General features: G+C 59.8%; 1 protein-coding gene across 12 annotated transcripts in view; it reads right to left on the bottom strand.

Annotated features, from left to right (window-relative positions):
* The window catches only part of TMEM94 (transmembrane protein 94), a 34,222-nt gene that overhangs the window by 2,627 nt on the left and 13,319 nt on the right, over positions 1–18,276 (bottom strand). For 5 of the 12 annotated variants that reach the window (XM_029927176.1, XM_029927178.1, XM_029927177.1 and 2 more), the window contains 25 exons: positions 11,714–11,833; positions 11,306–11,433; positions 10,968–11,104; positions 9,090–9,292; positions 8,567–8,718; positions 8,130–8,232; positions 7,820–7,906; positions 7,436–7,552; positions 7,052–7,108; positions 6,700–6,804; positions 6,426–6,590; positions 5,997–6,206; positions 5,194–5,503; positions 4,574–4,747; positions 4,094–4,196; positions 3,771–3,988; positions 2,878–3,059; positions 2,650–2,788; positions 2,279–2,394; positions 2,051–2,150; positions 1,686–1,794; positions 1,305–1,494; positions 995–1,072; positions 631–716; positions 311–392 (listed from right to left, as the gene is read on the bottom strand). In XM_029927176.1, the coding sequence (XP_029783036.1) occupies positions 311–392; positions 631–716; positions 995–1,072; positions 1,305–1,494; positions 1,686–1,794; positions 2,051–2,150; positions 2,279–2,394; positions 2,650–2,788; positions 2,878–3,059; positions 3,771–3,988; positions 4,094–4,196; positions 4,574–4,747; positions 5,194–5,503; positions 5,997–6,206; positions 6,426–6,590; positions 6,700–6,804; positions 7,052–7,108; positions 7,436–7,552; positions 7,820–7,906; positions 8,130–8,232; positions 8,567–8,718; positions 9,090–9,292; positions 10,968–11,104; positions 11,306–11,433; positions 11,714–11,833 (3,471 nt within the window). Of the gene's footprint in view, positions 1–310; positions 393–630; positions 717–994; positions 1,073–1,304; positions 1,495–1,685; positions 1,795–2,050; positions 2,151–2,278; positions 2,395–2,649; positions 2,789–2,877; positions 3,060–3,770; positions 3,989–4,093; positions 4,197–4,573; positions 4,748–5,193; positions 5,504–5,996; positions 6,207–6,425; positions 6,591–6,699; positions 6,805–7,051; positions 7,109–7,435; positions 7,553–7,819; positions 7,907–8,129; positions 8,233–8,566; positions 8,719–9,089; positions 9,293–10,967; positions 11,105–11,305; positions 11,434–11,713; positions 11,834–17,003; positions 17,175–18,276 lie in introns of those variants that run through there. The other 7 variants (XM_029927185.1, XM_029927174.1, XM_029927183.1 and 4 more) reach the window with 7 other exon arrangements.

Here is an 18,276-nt window from a genome sequence, read left to right as displayed (position 1 = left end):
CCCCTACACACACACACACACGCACACACACAAGGTTCCATCCCTTACACACACACACACACACACACACACATGCACACACGCACACCCCTCCACAGGGCTCCGTCCCTTACACACACACACACGCACACACAAGGTTCCATCCCTTACACACACACACTTACACACAAGGCTCCATCCCCTACACACACACACACACACACAAGGCTCCATCCCCTACACACACACACACACACACACACACACACACACACACACACACCCTCTCAAGAAAGGCCCAGTCCAGGCTCACAGGCTCCACATTGCTTACCTTCTTAGGAATGGACTGAAGGTTCTTCCCTGTGGCCATAGACATGATGGAGCTATGCGGGGGCTTCCCCAGCAGGGAGATGCTGAAAAGCAGGGACTGGGTGAAGCATGGTGACTGTGACCTTTGGTCCCCCAATTTCCACATGGGTGGCCTTTCATGAGTTTTGGGGACTGAGGGCAGGTGTGGGAGGAGATGGGATAAGATGAGGGAGAGAGGAGACGTGGGCCCTGAGTGGGTCTCGCAGAACCTGGGCTCCCGGGGCTGCTTGGTGACACCCCGCTCCTGCCTGCTGGGGCGCGGAGAGGCAGCCTGACTCTCACCTGAGCAGAGGGTAGCAAAAGCAGGACAGCCACAGGATGTCAGTGGTACTCAGCAGTGGTGGCAGCTGAACGAGGCAAGAGAGGAACTGGACCAGGAGAGCCCAGGAAGCATGATTAGATTCTAGCAAATAGTGGGATGCCTGGAGCCCCAGGGCTGCCTGGCCCTGTGCCCAGACAGGTGCCCAGAGGCCCTGGGGCCACAGGGGCCACCATTCTGCTGACATGGTTGTCTCCAAAAATCCAGGGGTTCCACAGAGGCTAGGGGGCCCCTAGCTAGGCCGTACTGCATCCTCCCAATTCGCGACCCCACCCTCCACTGGCCCTGGGGGGGGGAGGGGCAAGGTCTGTGCAGGCCCCACCTCACCTGGATGACCACAAGAGTCAACTGGCATTGCAGCAGGAAGAGGAAGCACTTGCGAATGCCATAGGTGGCGTGCCGAGCCTAGGGACCGGGAAGGACAGACTGTGACCGGGCCTACAGCTGACAAATCTCAGCCAAGAGCCAGATGCCCCAGATGCTCCTGCTAGGAAAGGGTGGAGGCAAATAAAAGTGCCCGGGAAAGCCTCTCTTGGAGGTGAATCTACCCCTGGGAGGCCAGGTGGATCGTGGGTCCCTATTCCCCACCCCACACTGGCCCCACATCCCTGCCCCCGCCGCCTGCCCGAGCCCCCACCTGCTCAATGAGCCGGATGATGCTGATGGTCTCTTCCTGGCGAAAGGTCAGGGAGCAGGGCAGGCTGTTGAGCTGCCCCGAGAGCTGCAGGGGAGAGAGGCCATCCGAGGCCTGGGCCATACTGGTGCTGGTGGCGTAGCCAAAGGTCTCCCAGGAGCAGCGGGATGGGTACAGGGGATCCAGGGCAATGCTGCTCGGCGCGGGGGGAAAGCATAACCCTCAGAGACACTCCGTAAAGACCCCATCTCCCACGGGACTAGGCGAGCACCTGCTCCCTCTCTCTCCACCATGTCCAGGTCCCTCGGTCCCAATCAGGGCAGGAGCGGCTGTGGAACGTGCCCCAGCCCCGTGTAAGCCCCCGCTCTAGGGCGTCGTCCTGACCTGATGTCGCTCTGGAGGAAAAGGCAACTGTTCCGAAGGTTGGCAGAACTGCCCAGGCAGCAGGTCACCTCCCCGTACTCCTGCATGATCTTGATCATCTCACACATGGCTGAGGGGCGGAGCGGGGGCAGTCAGGGGCCACAAAAGTCAGGCAGGCGGAGCCCTGTGTGAGGCTCCGGGCAGAGACCCACAGGGCAGGAGAACAGGAGACGGGGAAGCAGGCCCCTCTTTGGGACAATCCTAATCCCCGGAGCATGAATATCATGGAAGGACTATCACTTCTGACTCCCTAGAATGGGCATGCCCACAGCCCCAGCCCCCTGGGTCCCCAGCTCGTCCAGCACAGAGCCCTCTACAGTACTCACTCTCGGGGGTACAGTCGGTGAACAGGGGCACCAGCAGAGGCACGTTGTCGATGTTCTGCAGGTGGGGGCGCACCTGGTGGATGCCCCGGGGCAGCTTGGCCTGGAGAGAGCAGAGATGCCAGTAGCCTCATGGTCGGGGAGAAGGGTCCGTCCCTCCCTGCCCCCCTTCTCGGGACTGGCCATTCAGCTACCTCTGGGGGTGGAGGGGCACAGACCCTGCCGTCATACCCGGTTGCAGTCCTCCAGAAAGCTGGGGAGGTCACTATCTGTTGGCTGGAAGCTAATGAGGTCGGAGTGACCCTCCTCCTCCATCAGAAGGAGCCCTTCCGCATCGTCTCGGGACACTGTGGAAATGAAAGCCTGTCCTTCACCTTGAAGTCAGCCTTTCTGGGGGCCTTCCCTTGCCCTGAAGATGGCAGAGAGCTTCCTGCTTCCGGTCTCCTCTCCTTCACTGTCAACTGTTGTTACCGCAGGGAGACGAGAGCCATTTTCCAAGGGAATGCACTTATCAGGAAGGATCTCTGGCTCTTTGTAGCTGTAGCTCCCAGCAGAGAACTGCCCACACCCACCCCGTCCCCACCACAAACCTTCGCCCTTACCCTGATTCAGGTCGTCATGCAGGGAGCCAGCATGGCTGGGGCTGGAGGGGGGGATCTCAGAGCCAGGCATGTCCCCGTTGGGCGTGAGAGAGATGTGGCAGTTCCAACCTGTCTCCAGGCCCATCTTTTCTGCAAACACCTGCAAAAAGCAGATGGCAATGAACAGACGGGCCCACAAGCCCATGGGAGACAGGATCAGGGGCAGCAGAGGGAGATGGCTGTCCCCACCTTGCTTTTGAGCTCATCCTCCAAAGAGAAGTAGACGAAGCGGATGCAGGCATTGACCAGCCCATCGATGAGGCGCACAATGTCCAGCCGGGCCTGGTACTGGGAGGACACCATGCCCATGAAGATCTGGCCACTCAGGGCCTGCATGCAGTCCTCCTTCTCCAGCACCTCCCCGATCCCTTCTTCAGGCAGGCACAAGGCACGCAGCCCAGCCAGGAACACCCAGGAACCAGCAGATTCCAGGAGGCAGCCCGGGCCACACACACAGATGCCACACCCAAATCAACGAGCAGGTGGGCCCCGGGGGACCACACACAGCCACGCACGCACGCACGCACACAGCCAAGACACACAAAGGAGCCAACAGACAGAGGAGAAAAGACAATGAAAGGTACTCATCAGTCAGGTGACAATCCTCAGGGGTAACAATAGAGCTCAGCCCCAGTCTGAGGCTAGGGGGCTGCCCTCACTCAGCAATGGCCTCAATTCATGGTCCCCTGGGTCATAAGACCCTGGGAGTCTGTCTGTTTGGTGGAGCGGGGAGCGGTAGGGTGGCTCTGAGTCCCTCTGTTCCAGCAGGATTGTGACCTGGCCTTTTGTCTGATTCAAATAAGGCCAGCATTCTATAAATACTGCTGCTCTATAACTTTCAAAGAAAGCCCTTCGCGATCCAGTATCCCACCGGAGAGTCACCCCAAACCCGTGAGAAGGGCAGAGCAAGCACCTACCTATCCATGAGAAGAAGGCTAAGCGACTTGCCCACATCCCCAGGCAGTGAGTGCCACCTGGATGCTGTGGGGGCCCCCCCTCCGTCCCCTCTGCTATGATGGATTACACGGCCCTCCAGGAGCCCTCCCCACTTGGGGCCCCCCCGGGATGGACATGTGCGGTACCGTCAGAGCTCCAGCTATTCCGGCGGGTGCTCGGCTTGATGGAGACAGTGCTGGGCAGCTCGCACATGGTGAAGATGCTGCTTTGGCCGGGCACCTGCACCAGCTCGATGCACTTGCCATTGAGCTGGGAGGACAGGGTGCAGCTCATGGGTTTGTAGGCAAAGGCAGAGCAGTAGCCAGACAAGCAGGCTCGCTGGTAGAAATCCAGCACTTTCTTTCTGCCGGAGAAGCAAAGCAGAAGTGAGGCGAGTGGTCCTGAGATGCCCCCCTGCCCACGGGCCGGCGCGGCTGCTCCCAGCGCTGGCGTGTGCCTCCTCACCCACCTGTCAGAACTCGAAAGAGGGTAGATGTCGGCTCCGTCCCAGAAGTCTGTGCAGGCCTCTAAGACCACGTCAGCCGTGCCATGGGACAGCATCTGTTCCGTGCCTGAGGCGGGGAGGAAGAGGCCGAGCCGTGAGTACCCCAAGCCACTGTTGCCCCTCACTCCGGCCTCAGGGAACACCCCGCCATCCTTAAGGGTGCTAAGGAGCCCCTGGGGCATGGAATGCCTGCCCAGGCCTGTGTGGGATGTGCCAGGCTTGCTGCAGATGCTAGGTTGCCCATCCGTCCAACAGTCCTGGCCCCCGTGGCCAGGCCATCCCAGCCCCCGTCCCCAAATCCAATCCCTGCCACATGTGAGGAAGACTCGGGAAGCTGTCTAGTGCTCATCTGCCCAGGCAGCCCCTGAAGAGGGACGCCTAAGAGAAGCCCCGCTCTGCCAAGGCCCAAAAAGGACTGATGCTGGCCAAGCATGGAAGGCTCACTGGTGGTGGTGTCTTTGATGAAGAGGCTGATCATGTGGCTGAGGGGGGGGCGCCGCTTGGTGACACAGGAGAGCCTCCCCAGCGAGGTTTCCTTCACCATCTCAGCACTGGGGAGGCGGTAGAGCGCAAGGTGGTTTTCCTGCTTGAAGAGTTCCTTGGCCCCAGGAGTGAAGCCTGCAGAGGGAGGGAGAGCAATCCAGGGGGTCCGGGAGGAAGCCCACGGCACTGCACCGCCCTCCCCGGCATACACGGAGAGAAGCCCAGTCCGGCTGCGCAGCTTCCCTCCCCCTGCTCATCCCGCCTGCCGAGCGGCGCCTGGGTGAAGGGGGTGGTCAGAGGCTGAGGGCCGGGGCCCCTGGCTGGCTCAGTTGGTCGAGCGTCTGACTTGATTTTGGCTCAGGTTGTGATTTCACAGTTCGTGAGTTCGAGCCCCACATCAGGCTCTGCTCAGACAGCATGGAGCCTGCTTGGGATTCTCTCTCCATCTCTCTGCTCCTCCCCCACCCATGCTTTTTCTCTCTCAAAATAAATAAACATTAAAAAAAGAAGAAGCTAAGAGGGTTGACAGCGCTTCTCATGTGGCCACGGGGCACCCGTGTGTCCGGAAGCAGCCGGCGCACCTATGAGGCGGGCCAGCTCGCAGAGGCCCCAGGGCACGTGCACAGGCAGGACGGCGCTGTGGCTCTCCTGCAGGGCGATGTTGCACAGGTGGTCCGAGAAGCGGCACAGGCGCTCGGTGACGCTGGCGTTGCACAAGTTCAGCAGCACGTTGAGACCCAGGGGCTTCAGGGAGGTGAGGTGGAGCTGCCAGTTGGAGTCATCGAACTGGATGCAGGAGGGGTTCTGCTGGTCCTGTGACAGGCTCAGCATCTCCAGGTGGTAGTCGCACACAAAGTCCTCTGCTTCGTACGGCTCGCCCTCCAGCCCGGGCTGGGTTTCAAGGAAGATGTGGAGGGGAGACGGCAGCCTCAGCCTGGAGGGTCTGTGCCCGCGCCCTGCACACCCCTCCCCGGAACCCTCTCCCTGCCCTTGCTGGCCTTCAGCTGCTTCTAGGAGCTACGCCCAGTGACGGCAGCACCCAGACCAGGCAGGGAACAATGAAGGGTCTCTTTCAGCCAGGGGGAAATACTTTAGAGGGAACCGCTGGCTTTCTGTCTTTAGAAGGTTGTAACTAGGAGAAAGGGCCTCGCCCCAACCAATTACCATCTGCGAGACCAGGAAGGGGGAAAGGGCCTACTTCCCGGAAGGGCCCTGGACGAGGCCTCAGCGGGGAGGCAGCCCTGCCTGGCCAAGCCTGGAGGCCTGAGAACGGAGGCCATGGCCTCTGCACCCCTCACTCCATCCATCCAGGATGGGCTGCACCCCCTGGCCTCTTCGGCAGGAAGGCGGGGACACCCCACGCTGCCCCCCACTCTCCTCTCACCTTGCCAGCCTCTTCTTCACCACCCTCCGTGTCCCTGCTGAAGCTCACGTTGGAGCCAGATGGGTGCTTGCTGCGGCCGTGTGCTTTGTGGTGAGAGTAGAACTCGGGGGGCTTGGGACCATCACCGGGCCAGTCACCGCGCTCCTGCTCATTGGAAAGGTGCAGGGCAGTGTTCAGGGAGCCGGCCAGGAGGGCGTCTCGTTCATGGGGCTGAGGAAAACAAGGAGCACAGGCCTGGGACCGGGGTCCCCTGGCGGCCATGGGCCAGGGAGGCAGGGCGGTTAGGTCCCTTCACTGCAGGTGTAGGGGACCCGCCTCAAATGCCCAGAAGCAGATCCTAATGGTGCTCGGGCTGTCCTCGCTCCCAGCCTCGCCCTCCCTGAGGCCACCGGCCGGGCCCAGAGCTGGGTCCCCAGGAGCCGGCCATACCTCCTCCTCTACCTCGGGGTGGCAGAAGGAGCGGGTGGACAGGTCATCTGTTAGGTCCTCGTGGCTGCTGTGTGGGGGCTCCACCTTCCCACTGAAGAACAACACGGTCTCCGGGCTGGGGTTTGGCCACGAAAGGATCCCCTGTTTGTCCACACAGCACAGGACCTGCGGGCAGAGACAGGAATTGGGAAGGGGGCTTGACGTTCCCTGACCTGCCAGGGTCCACATATGTGGCAGGAAGGCACCCCGCACGTGGCCGGGAGCCTGGCCTCACCGTGACAGAGCCCAAGCTGTGCAACAGGCTGGAGCTATAACTCAGCGTTGGCGATGTCCCCTGGATCACCCGCAGGAAGTGGCCCCAAATGCAGCGGAGCATTTCCTGGTGGGAGAGGTGAGGTCCAGCGTTATTTCCCCAGAGACAGCCTCTGGGGCCGGCAGAGGAAACAGTGCAGGGGCACCAGGAAGTTGGAGTAGAGAGGCATTGGTCTGGGCAAAGCGCCCAGCTGAGACAGGGGACTCAACAGCCGTCAAGCAGGGGAGCCCCAGGGTTCCACGAGGGGCCGGCTGGAGGGCGCTCAGGTTGGTGCGGACGGGGCCTGGCTCCCAGGTGTCCCAGGGGAGCGTACCTGAGAGGAGACGGCTTCTGTGTAGCTGCTGAGAGTGTCCTCCGAGAACTTGGCCAGCTGTGCGGAGAAGACGGAGCCAGCTTGGGGCAGCCGCCTGCACACAGGCCTCCGAGCTGGAAGGCTGGGGGCCCCACACCGGCAACACCCCCCAACACCTCTGGTAAAGGACACCCGGGCAGTCCCCCAATCCGGTCTGCTGAGCGCCACAACAGACGCTCACCAGTCTCCCAGGACCTGGCCCCGAGGACCTTCCAACCTGGAGAGCTGCCCGAGGCCTGCCCGCACGCAGGGCCCACACCCTGCACCGTTCGCTGGGTGCCCTCCTTTTGCTCCTGGTTCTCATTCTTTGTGCACTGTCCCCCCAGATGCCTTGGAGCCACCTACCAGGGAGCTGGGAGAGGCCTTGCTCATCTGGGCCAGGACGCGGGCTTCTCCGCAGGCGGTCGCCAGAACCCAGAGGACTGGAAAGAGCAGGGGGAGGATGGGCAGGACGCCGTTCACCTGTGAAAGCGTGAACCACACTGAAGGCTCCCAAGGATCTGGCGGCCTGGAAGGAGGGAGGGAAGGGCTTCCCTGGCCCTGAAGCCATTCCCTGAGTAGAAAGGGACAGCTGCCCAGGGCAAGAAGGGAAGACGGAAAGTGGGCATTCTTAAGTTAAAGCCTGAGGGACCCTGGGGCTGCGGAGAGAGAGGAACAGTCCAGACGCTGGGAGAGGACCCAGGCTCCACAGAAAGTGCAAAATACGATAGACGATCAGGCGGGGGTTACCTGTAGCTGGAGGAGGGTGTACTGCCAGGACGTGACCCCAGGGGCATTCAGCATGAAGCGCAGGGCATTGGTGATGAGGAAGCCGGCCTTTGGGGCACAGGAGAGGTGCAGCCTCAGCCCCGCACCCCGAGAGGGACTCGGGCTCTGAGGTTCCCCTTCCTCTGCCCACTCGCACACCCTCCAACCGACCCCAGCACTGGCCAGCTCACTCTGGGACCCCCGTCCTCACTCACATGCTCACTTGAACCTGGCCCCGCGGCCCCCCCCATCTCCTGGCCCTCTCCCCTGCCCCTCGGCCCGCCTCACCCACCAGGACCACAGGCACGGCATAGCGCAACATCACCGACTGCACTGTGAACCTCTCATTGTCCAGAGCAGTGACTGGGCGGGACAGGGCCATGTCCAGGCACCACCTGCGGAAAGGGGTGACCCTCTAGTTGGGCAAGCCCTCAGGAAGAGGCCAGAAACACGCACCCTCACTGGGCATCACTGAGTCAGGCAATCTCTCCTCCTCCTTGGCCCCCACCCAGTCCCCCCCTCCACCCCCTCAGAGTTCCAACAGGCAGCGGAACTTTCACCCAGTCTAGAAATGCTCATGAGACCCTAAAGAAAAGACCCCACAGAGGTGCCTGCCCTAAGGGAAGTGTGAACAAGGCTCCTTGTCACCCGCCCCTATCCCCTGCCCACGCAGGCACGAGAGACGAGGACAAGTCAGGGGACAGAAGGAAGGCAGGCCAGCAACCCTACCTGATGTTGTCAATCACAGGCGTCTCAAGGACTCGGAAGAGCCGATGCTGCTGGGGGTTCTGCGGCCCTTTCTTCACTTCTCCCCGGGGGGAAGGGGGCGGGGAGAAAGGGGGAAACAGGTCTCCTGGCTCCAAGACGATGTGTTCATCATCCTGCCAGCGAGGAATGGGAGGAGGTTGAGGGCCATTAATGGGTCCATCCGGAAGCCACTCTTCCTTGATAATTCCAGCTAAGTGAAAGCATCTCATTGGGTTAGGGACCACCAGTTGGCAAAGAGTCAGCTGGAGGGCGGATGGTTGGGGCAGCTGTGGAACTGGATTCCCACCAGCTTAAGGCCCAGAGAAAAGAAAGAACCGGACAAGAAGGAGAAAAATGTTCCAGCTCTTCTCCGTTCTTCTAGAGCCCTTGCCAAGAAGCCTGGGAGGTGGCCAGGAAGCTTCAGGATTAAGCCCTGGGGCCCTCCCGCCATTGCCTGTGGCTGCTCCCGTGGCCTTCCTAGGGGAGGAGGAAAGTCAAGAGCTACCTTGATCCCCCTCAGAGAGGCGAACGATTCCTGGCCGGGCCTCAGAGCTATGATGTCTCCTTCCACCAAGAGGCTAACTGGCAGGTTGACCAGATGTCCATCTCTGTAGGCCCAGTGCAGGGACCAGGATGGCGCAAAGGGCATGTGGAGGTCTGGGTACATGGCATCCGGCCACTTGATCTCCTTGCCATCCCTGAGTGCATCTGACGAGAATGGAAGGAGGAAAAGCACCTTGCCCACAGCTCCATACACCAGCCCCCCAGCAGCACACACCAGGGAGTGCGGCCTGCTCTCTCCTTCCTTTCCCAGAAGGCTGGCCGCAGCCCACACCATTCATTCCGACTCTCCTAAGGTCCCTTCCCTTGTGAAGCCTTTCCCACCACTCCAGCCCAGGCGCTGCCGCCGCCTCTGAACCCCTGAAGCTTTTATTCTATGTAGCCCCTTCCACGCAAACTTATTTCACAACCATGGCTGCGGGCTTTGAGGGGTGCAAAGATCAAAGAAGGCACAGTCCCTGCCCTTGAGGAGCCATAGCCAACAGGAGCGATGTATGTGGGCAGATAACAGCAAAGCAAGGCAAACTCGTGCTCAGAGCGTTAGGAAAGGTCCCAGGGCTGCAGGAGCAAAGCGGAGCTGATGCAATCGGAGGTGGCTTCAGGGCAAAAGGGAGCATTTAAGATGGGTCTTGAAGGATGGGCAAGGTCCGTCAGTAGGAGCTGAGGGAGGGAGGGGTGCAGCACACAGTAGGATGGCAGGACAGAGGCGCGGTGGTAGGGAAGTCCACAGTGATTGTAGGACTGGGGAGCGGTTTTCAGGTGAGGATGAGGAACAGGAGAAGCGGCTGGAGAGGAAGGCCGGGAAGCCTGGGCCAGAGGTTCTGGGATGCTTTGGTGAGCAAGAGGGAGCCATGGACGGTTCCTGAGCAAGAGACTAAGCTCTCAGAGAGCAGGGCCCATCTTTCTCAATCACTGTTGTACTTCCCGTGCCTGGCATGTGGCAGCAACTAATTGGTCATTTCAGAATGAAGTGACCTCTTCTCACTTAGCATATATTTGTTTTTTCTTTTTCTTTTTAATGTCTATTTTGAGAGACAGAGACAGAGAATTAGTGGGGAAGGGGCAGAGAAAGAGGGAGACACAGAATCTGAAAACAAGCTCCAGGCTCTGAGCTGTGAGCACAGAACCCGACACGGGGCTTGAACCCACGGACTGTGAGATGATGACCTGAGCCGAAGTCAGATGCTTAACTGACTGAACCACCCAGGCGCCCCTTGTTTGTTTGTTTTTAATGATTTACAAGACCATGTGCTCTTGGGAAGTGGGAACCACCATCTCTCAGAAAAGCCTAACACCACCCAATCCAGAGCCAGGGCTTAACCACTACCTGAATGAAAGGACAAGAAGAAATCTGACTGGGCAACTCCCTTCTTTAGGAACAGGGCTGGTCCATATGGGTCTCCTGGCTCCGGGCCCCCAACCCTGATCCTTACAGGTCTTAGACGTCTCTGGCTCATCTTCCCACCTGCCCTGGCTCAGTACCACCGACAAGACAGACGTGGACGGGAAATCTTGGGTGATCTCCTGCCCAGAGAGGGTCTCCTCTGTTAGTCTCCCACCGTTAGCAAGCCGGTAGCCTTCCTGCGTGCCGTGCCCAGGCCACTACCTGCATGAGCCTAGCTGTCCCTGGGTCTCACTGTCCTGCTCAAAAGAGGACAGGCCAGCCTTCTAACTCTCTTGATGTCAACAGCCACCAGAATGCTGACCACAGGCAACACCCGTGTGCTGGGCTCCTGGCTGGGCCTCAGGAGAAGAGCTCACAGGGCTCTGACGCATCACAGGGCACCCCTTCCCACCCGGCACCCCTGACCCGTGGCCTCACCTTGGATTTGGTCGATGATCCCTCGGAGCCTCCGCTCTACCTCCCCCCGCTTCAGCCGATCTTGCCGCCCGATGAGGATGAGGTTGAGAAGCAGCAGGAGGAACAGCGCCGAGGCGCTCACCAGCTCTGCCCCGTGGCTGCCAGGAAGGAGTGAAGGGGGGTTCTAGCAGGGAGAGGGGGAGAGGGGCGCCCCAACCCGGCCCCAGCCCCATCTGAAAAGAGTCTCTCGTTCTTATGCTGAGAGCAGTGAGCCAAGGGACTGAGGATTCCTAACAACCTGGGCATGGAGTTGGGGGGCGGGGAGCGGAGGCAGGGGCGGGGCCGGGTGGGGCGCTCACCTGCCCGCTGGCTGGCCCCCGTGGCAGCCCAGCAGCAGCAGCACCGCCAGCAGCATGAGCGAGGCTCCCGGCCAGTGGAAGCAGGAGCAGCGGTTACTGTGGTGCAGGAAGCTGTTCCTCCACATCTCCTGGGGGGCGGGGGGGGGAGTGAGGGGCCCCGGGAAGGAGCCAGACGCAGCCTCCTGCCAGAATCTGGCTGCCTTCTTCCCACACCCGCCTGCCCCTGCCCCTGTCCCAGCCCCCCGCCCACCTCCAACCCTCCCCCCCCAACCGGGGCTGCCTCTGTCCCACTGGGCTCCTGCGGCAAATGCAGGGTCATGGGCAAATCACAGGCCTGAGCACAGGCCTCCCACGCCTCTCCGCCATCCCACTCAGGCTCTGGGCTCCGCGTGAAGAAGCTTCCTTCACCTTCCACGTGAGACATTTCTTCCGTTCTTTCAGGTGTCCTTCCAGAACCGCTTCCAGCTGCTCCTTCAGGATGCTGAGGGCCTTCTGGGTGGACAGGCCCAGGGCCAAGGGCGGCTCGCCCTGGAGGAAAGCAGGAGGCCCTCAGCATCTCTCTGGGGGCCCCAGGTCACTGCCCCAAGTGGCCTGCCCACAAGTCCTCCCTCCTCTTCCTCCACCAGCCCTGCCCCTCAGGGTGTTTGCTCAAATCTCCACCACCTTAAAAATTCCCTACTCCTCAAGGCCAAGTTTAAAACAGAAACAGACACGCAACTCTCTCGACTCAGGGTTTCCTAACCCACCTTCCAAGGCCATCAGCATCTCCCACCCCTCGCACCGACTCACCCCTCACCTCCCATCTACCTCCTCTGTCATCTTTCTATTTCCTGGGGCCAAAAAATAGTGTGTTTCTCAGCAGGGAGAGGAGAACTAACAAAGAGACGGTAGCTCTTCATTGTTCCTACTAAAAGCATTTAGGAAAAAAAACCCACGATCTTCTGTTTTCCACCATTTCACAGAAGGGAGGGTGGTCCAGCATCAGGAAGGCCACGATCTCAGACAAAAGACAGCTGCTCCCAGGAAGTGGAACCATCATGTCACCAAGGGTGCTGGAACAGGGCATGGGGAGCCAGGGTCCTGGACAGCATGGGACCACCCACGTTCTCCTGTGTGACCCCAGCCTGGCCTCTCCTTATTGATAGCCCCAATCCTGGGCTTCACTCCTAGTTTCTCCTTCTCTGTTTCTTTCCTGTGCATCCACCCCAAGGCCTCTTAACAAATTCATGCAAGTTTCCAGGACGACCTCAGCCCCCATCACGGAGTCCACCCATCACCGCCAGGCTTACAATTCCTGAACTTTACCTCTAGCCTGACCACTGACCTGCATTCTGGCCTGTTTACTCAACTGCTATACTCTGCTTCACAGGGACTAGGTGTGGATTCATCCAAAACCCTGGAATGTGGCACTTCCGGGCCCAGACAGCACAGTGCCTGCGGTGACCCCCTCCCCCCAGTCCTTCCTCCCCTGCCCCCTCCCCAGTCTCTACCTTTCCCAAACCAACTGCAACATCCAGCCAGAATAGCAAACATCAGATCAACTGACCCTGTTTATCTCTCAAATCAAGCCCAGACTCCAAAGCATGATCTGTGATCTGCCCGTTTCTCCAGCCCCCTTTCCGGCATCTCTCCCACACCTGATGCAAGCCATGCTCTTCTCGCTCATGGCCAAGTACCTTTCTGCATTTTCCTACTAACAGCACACCGCCTGCCCCAGACAGCTCTTACTTCCCTTTCAAGGCTCAGCTCAAATATTATCCGTGCTGAGAAATTTTCCCAAAACCGAGGGCTGCACTTCCGGGAGAGGTCTGCATTCCAATAGCACCCTGGGCAAACTGGCTCACAGTGTGCGTCCTGGAGAGCTGTCATTACAGATTTACTTCTCTGGCTCTCCCACCTGGCTGCCAGTTCCTTGAAAACAGGTACTGAACTCTTCCATCTCCACAGCCCTGCAGCCAACCGCCAAGACGGGGCCTGGCACACGGCAGCAGCTCAGTGAACACTTGCCGAATGAATGCACACATGGCTTCAGGGATCCCGGTGACATCTCCATCCGGGGTTGTCAACCCAGGATCTCTAGCAGAAACACCTACAGCTTCTAAAAAGGTGGATGTCCAGGTCCCACCCCAAATTCATCCCTAGGTCGGGGATCCTGGGAAAAAGAACACCCCCCAGGAAGAACTGGGGTGGGGGGCAGGGGAGGGCCAGAGGGGAGAACCGGGCTTTTCCCAAGGCCATCCCAAGAGCACCGGTGTGAGCTTCCACCAGGAAAGGGTCTTGAGCAAAAGGAGCAAAGCCCTGGACTTGGGGCATCAAGAAAGGGACTAAGATTATCTACTGAGTCTTGACCAAGGGTGGCTGAGCTGGTGACACCCTCCTTGCCTTGGCTCACCGCCTTCCCTACTCGACATCTGCCTTCCCCGGGGTCTGCCCTGGCTTTGCCCATTGACGTTCCAGACCCCCTCCTCTGTGCCTGTCTCCATCCCCAGCCCTCTCCTTGGCAGCCTCGCCCCTCACAGGACCCACGTCTCCATGACTAGAAGGGGCTAGTGTCCTCCTTCCGGTCAGTGCCCCCTGGCTGCAGACCCGCCCTGGGGGGGCCCACCTGTGTGGAGCCCCCACACTGGCCCATCGCCAGCTTTCTCAGCCAGAGGAATGAGGACGGGCTCCAGAGTGAACGTGGCCCCAAGACTTCCCAGATCCCTTGCCTAAATCTCCCCTAATCCCCGCTCTCCATGCTGGCTTTGGGGGATTACGTAGATAAGAGCTGCTTCTTCCCAGAGGGGATAACTGGGCATTTCAGCTCAGGAAGAAATGGCCCTCTGGGCAGAGGGCCTATACCCCAGCATGGGTAAATACTGTACTCCGCCTCCCTCTGGCAGAGCTCCTGGGGCCTTCCTGAAAAGCCGTGGTCCAGGACAAATGAGCGTCGGGGAAGGCTCAGGTCTGCACGTCTGTGTCCCTGACTCCTGACGAGAAAGTCTCCTACATGGGGTGGGGAGAAGGAAGAAAGGAAAAGGGGACCAGAGGCCTTCTCGTGTCTAAGGGGCTGGCCCAGGAGGTGTTACCTGCTCTACCCAACCCAGGGAAGAAGAGGATTTGGAAAGGCACAGCCACTGTCCACAGGGCCTCCCATAACCCCTTCCAACCCTGCCCACTTCTCCCCCAGGGGCTTTATGAGCTCCCTCTCTGCAGGGGGAGACTTGAAGCTTCCCCAGGTGGACTTGCCAGGGCCAGGCCTCCAGAAAACCTCCCAGAGGCAGGGGAGGTCTGGCCTGCTGAGGTGGAAAGGCTGCCTGGCCAAAGAGATGGGGATTCAGCAGGCCAAAGGGGAAGGCTGGTTAAATCCCAGGGGGCTGCAGCTCACGTGGGAAGCTGCTGGGTCTGGGGTGCGGACCATGCTCAGGAGGGCAGGGAAGGGGTGAGAGGAGCAGCCAGGGAACCAGGGTGGTGCCCCTTCCTCCAGCCAGGACTTTAGCCCTTGGACCCCAGTAATTCCCCTCCGCCTGCCCTGTGGCTGTCCTGACATCCGCTGCCTCATTTCAGGTGCCCCCCAAACCCAGCGCCTCCCCTGCCACAACCCAGAAACTGATTCCCTCTCTCTCTCTGCCCCCAGGCTCCTAGGACTTGCACACTGCTGCTCTCCAGGGGTGGAAGGCATTGGGCCAGAGGGCAGCAGATGCTCCTGGGGCAAGGCCAGCAGAGGCCTGCGGAGCTGACTTTGTGCGTCTGCCCACGCATGTTGTGTCTGGCCAGGAACACCAACTCCAGACTGGCGATTAAAGACAGCACAGCATTGGAAAAGTAGCCATTCTATAATTACGCGCTTCCCGAAGAAAGGGCCTGCCCCTACAGGTAGGCCCTGGGGCGAGGACACAGCCTTCTGGACCAGCGTCCTCTGCCTGCCCCACCCACACCCCTCAATGCCACAACCCCTGGCTGACACGGAGCGGCAACACCTCACCCGTCTCCAGCAGGAGAGCCCAGTTACAGGGAAAACCACTGTTTACTCTCACTGCCCTTTCCCCGCTGCAGTGTGAGAGCCAACGCTGAGGACCCGGGTGGAACCTGGGCATTTTCAAGGGAAATTAAGAAAGGGCCATGCACGAGCGGGCCCTGCCGGCCCTTCTCGATATGACGAGTGAGGCTGGCCCCAGTGTGGAGACTGTACACGGATGCATATGGTAGACTTGAGAAAGAAGGACCCAACTCGCACACTCGCCGCCTGAAGGTCTGCTTTTCTTGCCCACAGGCCCAAGGAGGGTGAGAAAAGCTGCCCCCAGCCTTAAGTATCCACAGGGAGGAAGAGATTCTTCCTGCTTCCCAGATGCTCAAAATCTCCCACCCAGCCCCACCGCCAGACCCTCCCAAGAGGGTCCTGGGTGAGGAGGGATGGCCGGTGGAGATCTCTGCACCAGAGAGATTTACACTTCCGGCGATGCTTGCTGCGAAGAAGCAATCCCATCCCGTGGCTTCAAGTGCTCAGGCTCAACTGGACCCAGCAGAGTAGCCTGAGCCCCTCGGAAGCCCAGGCTCAGGAGGTGCTGGCCACAAATGCCCCTCCTGAGCGGGGCTTCTCCTGCCTGCCCACCATCAAAGAGGGGAGCGCATGGCGATTTAAAGGAGCAGGAGTGGGGGGAAAGGACTCCATCCGTCAAATCAGAACTGTAAAAAGAAATCTGCTACTGAATAGGACCAGCTCTGGGGGCTGGACGCTTAGCATCTGGGTCAGTCTAATGAGCCTTCCCAGAGCCAACACCCCTGAGAGCTCCCACATCACCTCGGTCAGGTTTCCCAGGTGGTCCAGAGCCACAAGCCCCTAGTCCCCAGCCCCGATCCTTTCAGGACCCCTCATAGGTCCACACTGCCTGCTCTTTTCCTTCCCATTCCACCTATTTGGGGAGCAGAATCCAGGTCCCAGAGGCTCAGGCAGATAGGTTACAAACATAGACGGTGACCCTTAGCCTTGACAACAGCAGATAGCCACTAATTAGAACTGGCTGGCCCCTGAGCCAAGTCCCCAGGTCACAGCTTTCGTGGCCAGTGCAGGTGGCGGGGGACCCACATAGTGCCTGAATCACTGAAGCCGGGGGCAGGGGGATCCTTTTTAGTAGCCATCATAAATCTCTTCTGAGCTTAGCCAGACACAAATTGGCCGTGTCTTCAGCCAGGCAAAGCCAAGCCTCAAGCTTCTTCCTCTTCCGGGCGCATGCTGACCTTGGCACTTTGACCCATCGACCCACCTTCTTCTTCCCGCAGCCCCCCAGGCTGAGGAAGAAATCAGCCTGGGTCTGACCCATGTGATCCGGCAAAAAGTCAAAATAAAAGAAAAAGGAAAAAAAAAAAAAGCCCCCTTTCAGGCCCCAGGGAGAGTTGGCATCCAGGCCCAGAGCTTCCCGTCACCTGTGCGTGGAGACCCAGGTCCCAGCATAACTCAGCAGGATGTCCCGCTGGGACACTCGGCTCCAGTCCTGCTCTGGGTGACTTGGGAGCCCGGCTGGCAGCTCCCTAGACACACGGGCACTGTGGCTCCCATCCTGAGCCTCCTTCCTCAGTCCCAGCAACCTCATAATCTGAGCTCCCTCTGGTTGGGCACCCATCTTCGAGACTTGCGCAAATTGCTAAGGGAAAGTCGGGCACCCAAAGCAGAGAACAAGGCGCTTGTAACAGAAATATAAAACCAAGCCGGCATACTCACTTTGGTGCATTTGCCCTGATGGGGCATCCATAGCTCTGTCTGCTTAAAGAGCATGGGGCAGAGCTTGAGCCACGAGAAGTCAACTACAGAACTTCCAACACCACCCTCAAGGAGGAAGGCGAAGAGGCAGGAAGGGGCAGAGGGAGAAGGTGAGAGGAGAGAGAAAGAGAGGAGAGGGCTGGGGAGCTAGGAGCCGGAGCCGGAGCCGGAGCGGAGCCGTGCTGCAGAGGAGGGGATCCGTGCCTGCTGATTAATTCAGCCTATTTCCAGTCACGCTGCAGATTTAGGGAGGGAGGAGGAGGCAGGGCTGCAACAGCAACGTGGGAGGGAGGGAGAGGCGAGCGAGAGGGAGGGAGGAGCCGGGCTGGGAGGAGAAAATTTGTAGATGCTCTGCCTGGTGCCCAGGAGCTTGGCCCATTCATCAGAGGCCACGGAGGGGTGAGCAGAGGGGCAGCCAAGGCCGTCCATGCATGGGGAGGATAAGCCATGCAGGGGATGGCGGCTGGGACCTGGGGCAACCGTGGCACCCAGGGTACCTGGACTCTCTCCCCAGACCCTCTCTCCTGGGCCCCCAACTCACTGGGCAAGGTAGGCGCCCGCCATCCATGAGAGCACCCCTAAATCACTCAGAGACTCCCCGTATGGAGCCACGCCAGCACCAGCTCTTCCCACAGCTCTAGCTGCAGGAAGGAGGGGAGAGGGGACTTGCCAGTTATTAATAGCAGCACATCCGCGTGCAGGGGAAGGACGGGCCATTGAGAAGCCTGGAGCAGTGGCTTCTAAGAGGCAGAGCAGGGGGCCCGGAATCTAGCGGAAGAATCCAGGGGAAGAATCCAGCAGAAGGGGGAGGAGCTGGCAGACAGGAAGGGCTTCTGAGGATTCCAACACCCTCCCACCAGGTTGAGGCGAGAGACCCCAACAGCAGAGATAAATATGCAGTCACGTTTAGACGCACCTGACAAAGAGCTTCTGGGACAGGAGACCCCTGCAGACATGGGGGGCCTCATCTCCCAGCCAGTGACCTGGGGCTCCAAGAGCACTTGGACCCTGAACTTGACACAGGGGCAGCTCTCAGCACAGACCCCCAAAAGGCCTTGGGAGTGGACCACAAACTTCTCAGCCTGGGTCTGGGCCACCCTCAGGAAGGGGCTGTAAAGCCCCAAGGGAGAGGAAGCAGCCCAGCAGGTCCGATAACTAGAGAGCCTGAGCACTTTTCTCCAGGGCCCTGTTTCCTAGACAACACCAACAACACCATGTCTCCAGCTGAGGGGAG

Source organism: Suricata suricatta, chromosome 17, assembly GCF_006229205.1.
Source record: "Suricata suricatta isolate VVHF042 chromosome 17, meerkat_22Aug2017_6uvM2_HiC, whole genome shotgun sequence".
Taxonomy (NCBI): domain Eukaryota; kingdom Metazoa; phylum Chordata; class Mammalia; order Carnivora; family Herpestidae; genus Suricata; species Suricata suricatta.
The sequence above is the reverse complement of the archived record's forward strand: the minus strand, read 5'-3'. Positions and strand labels throughout refer to the sequence as shown.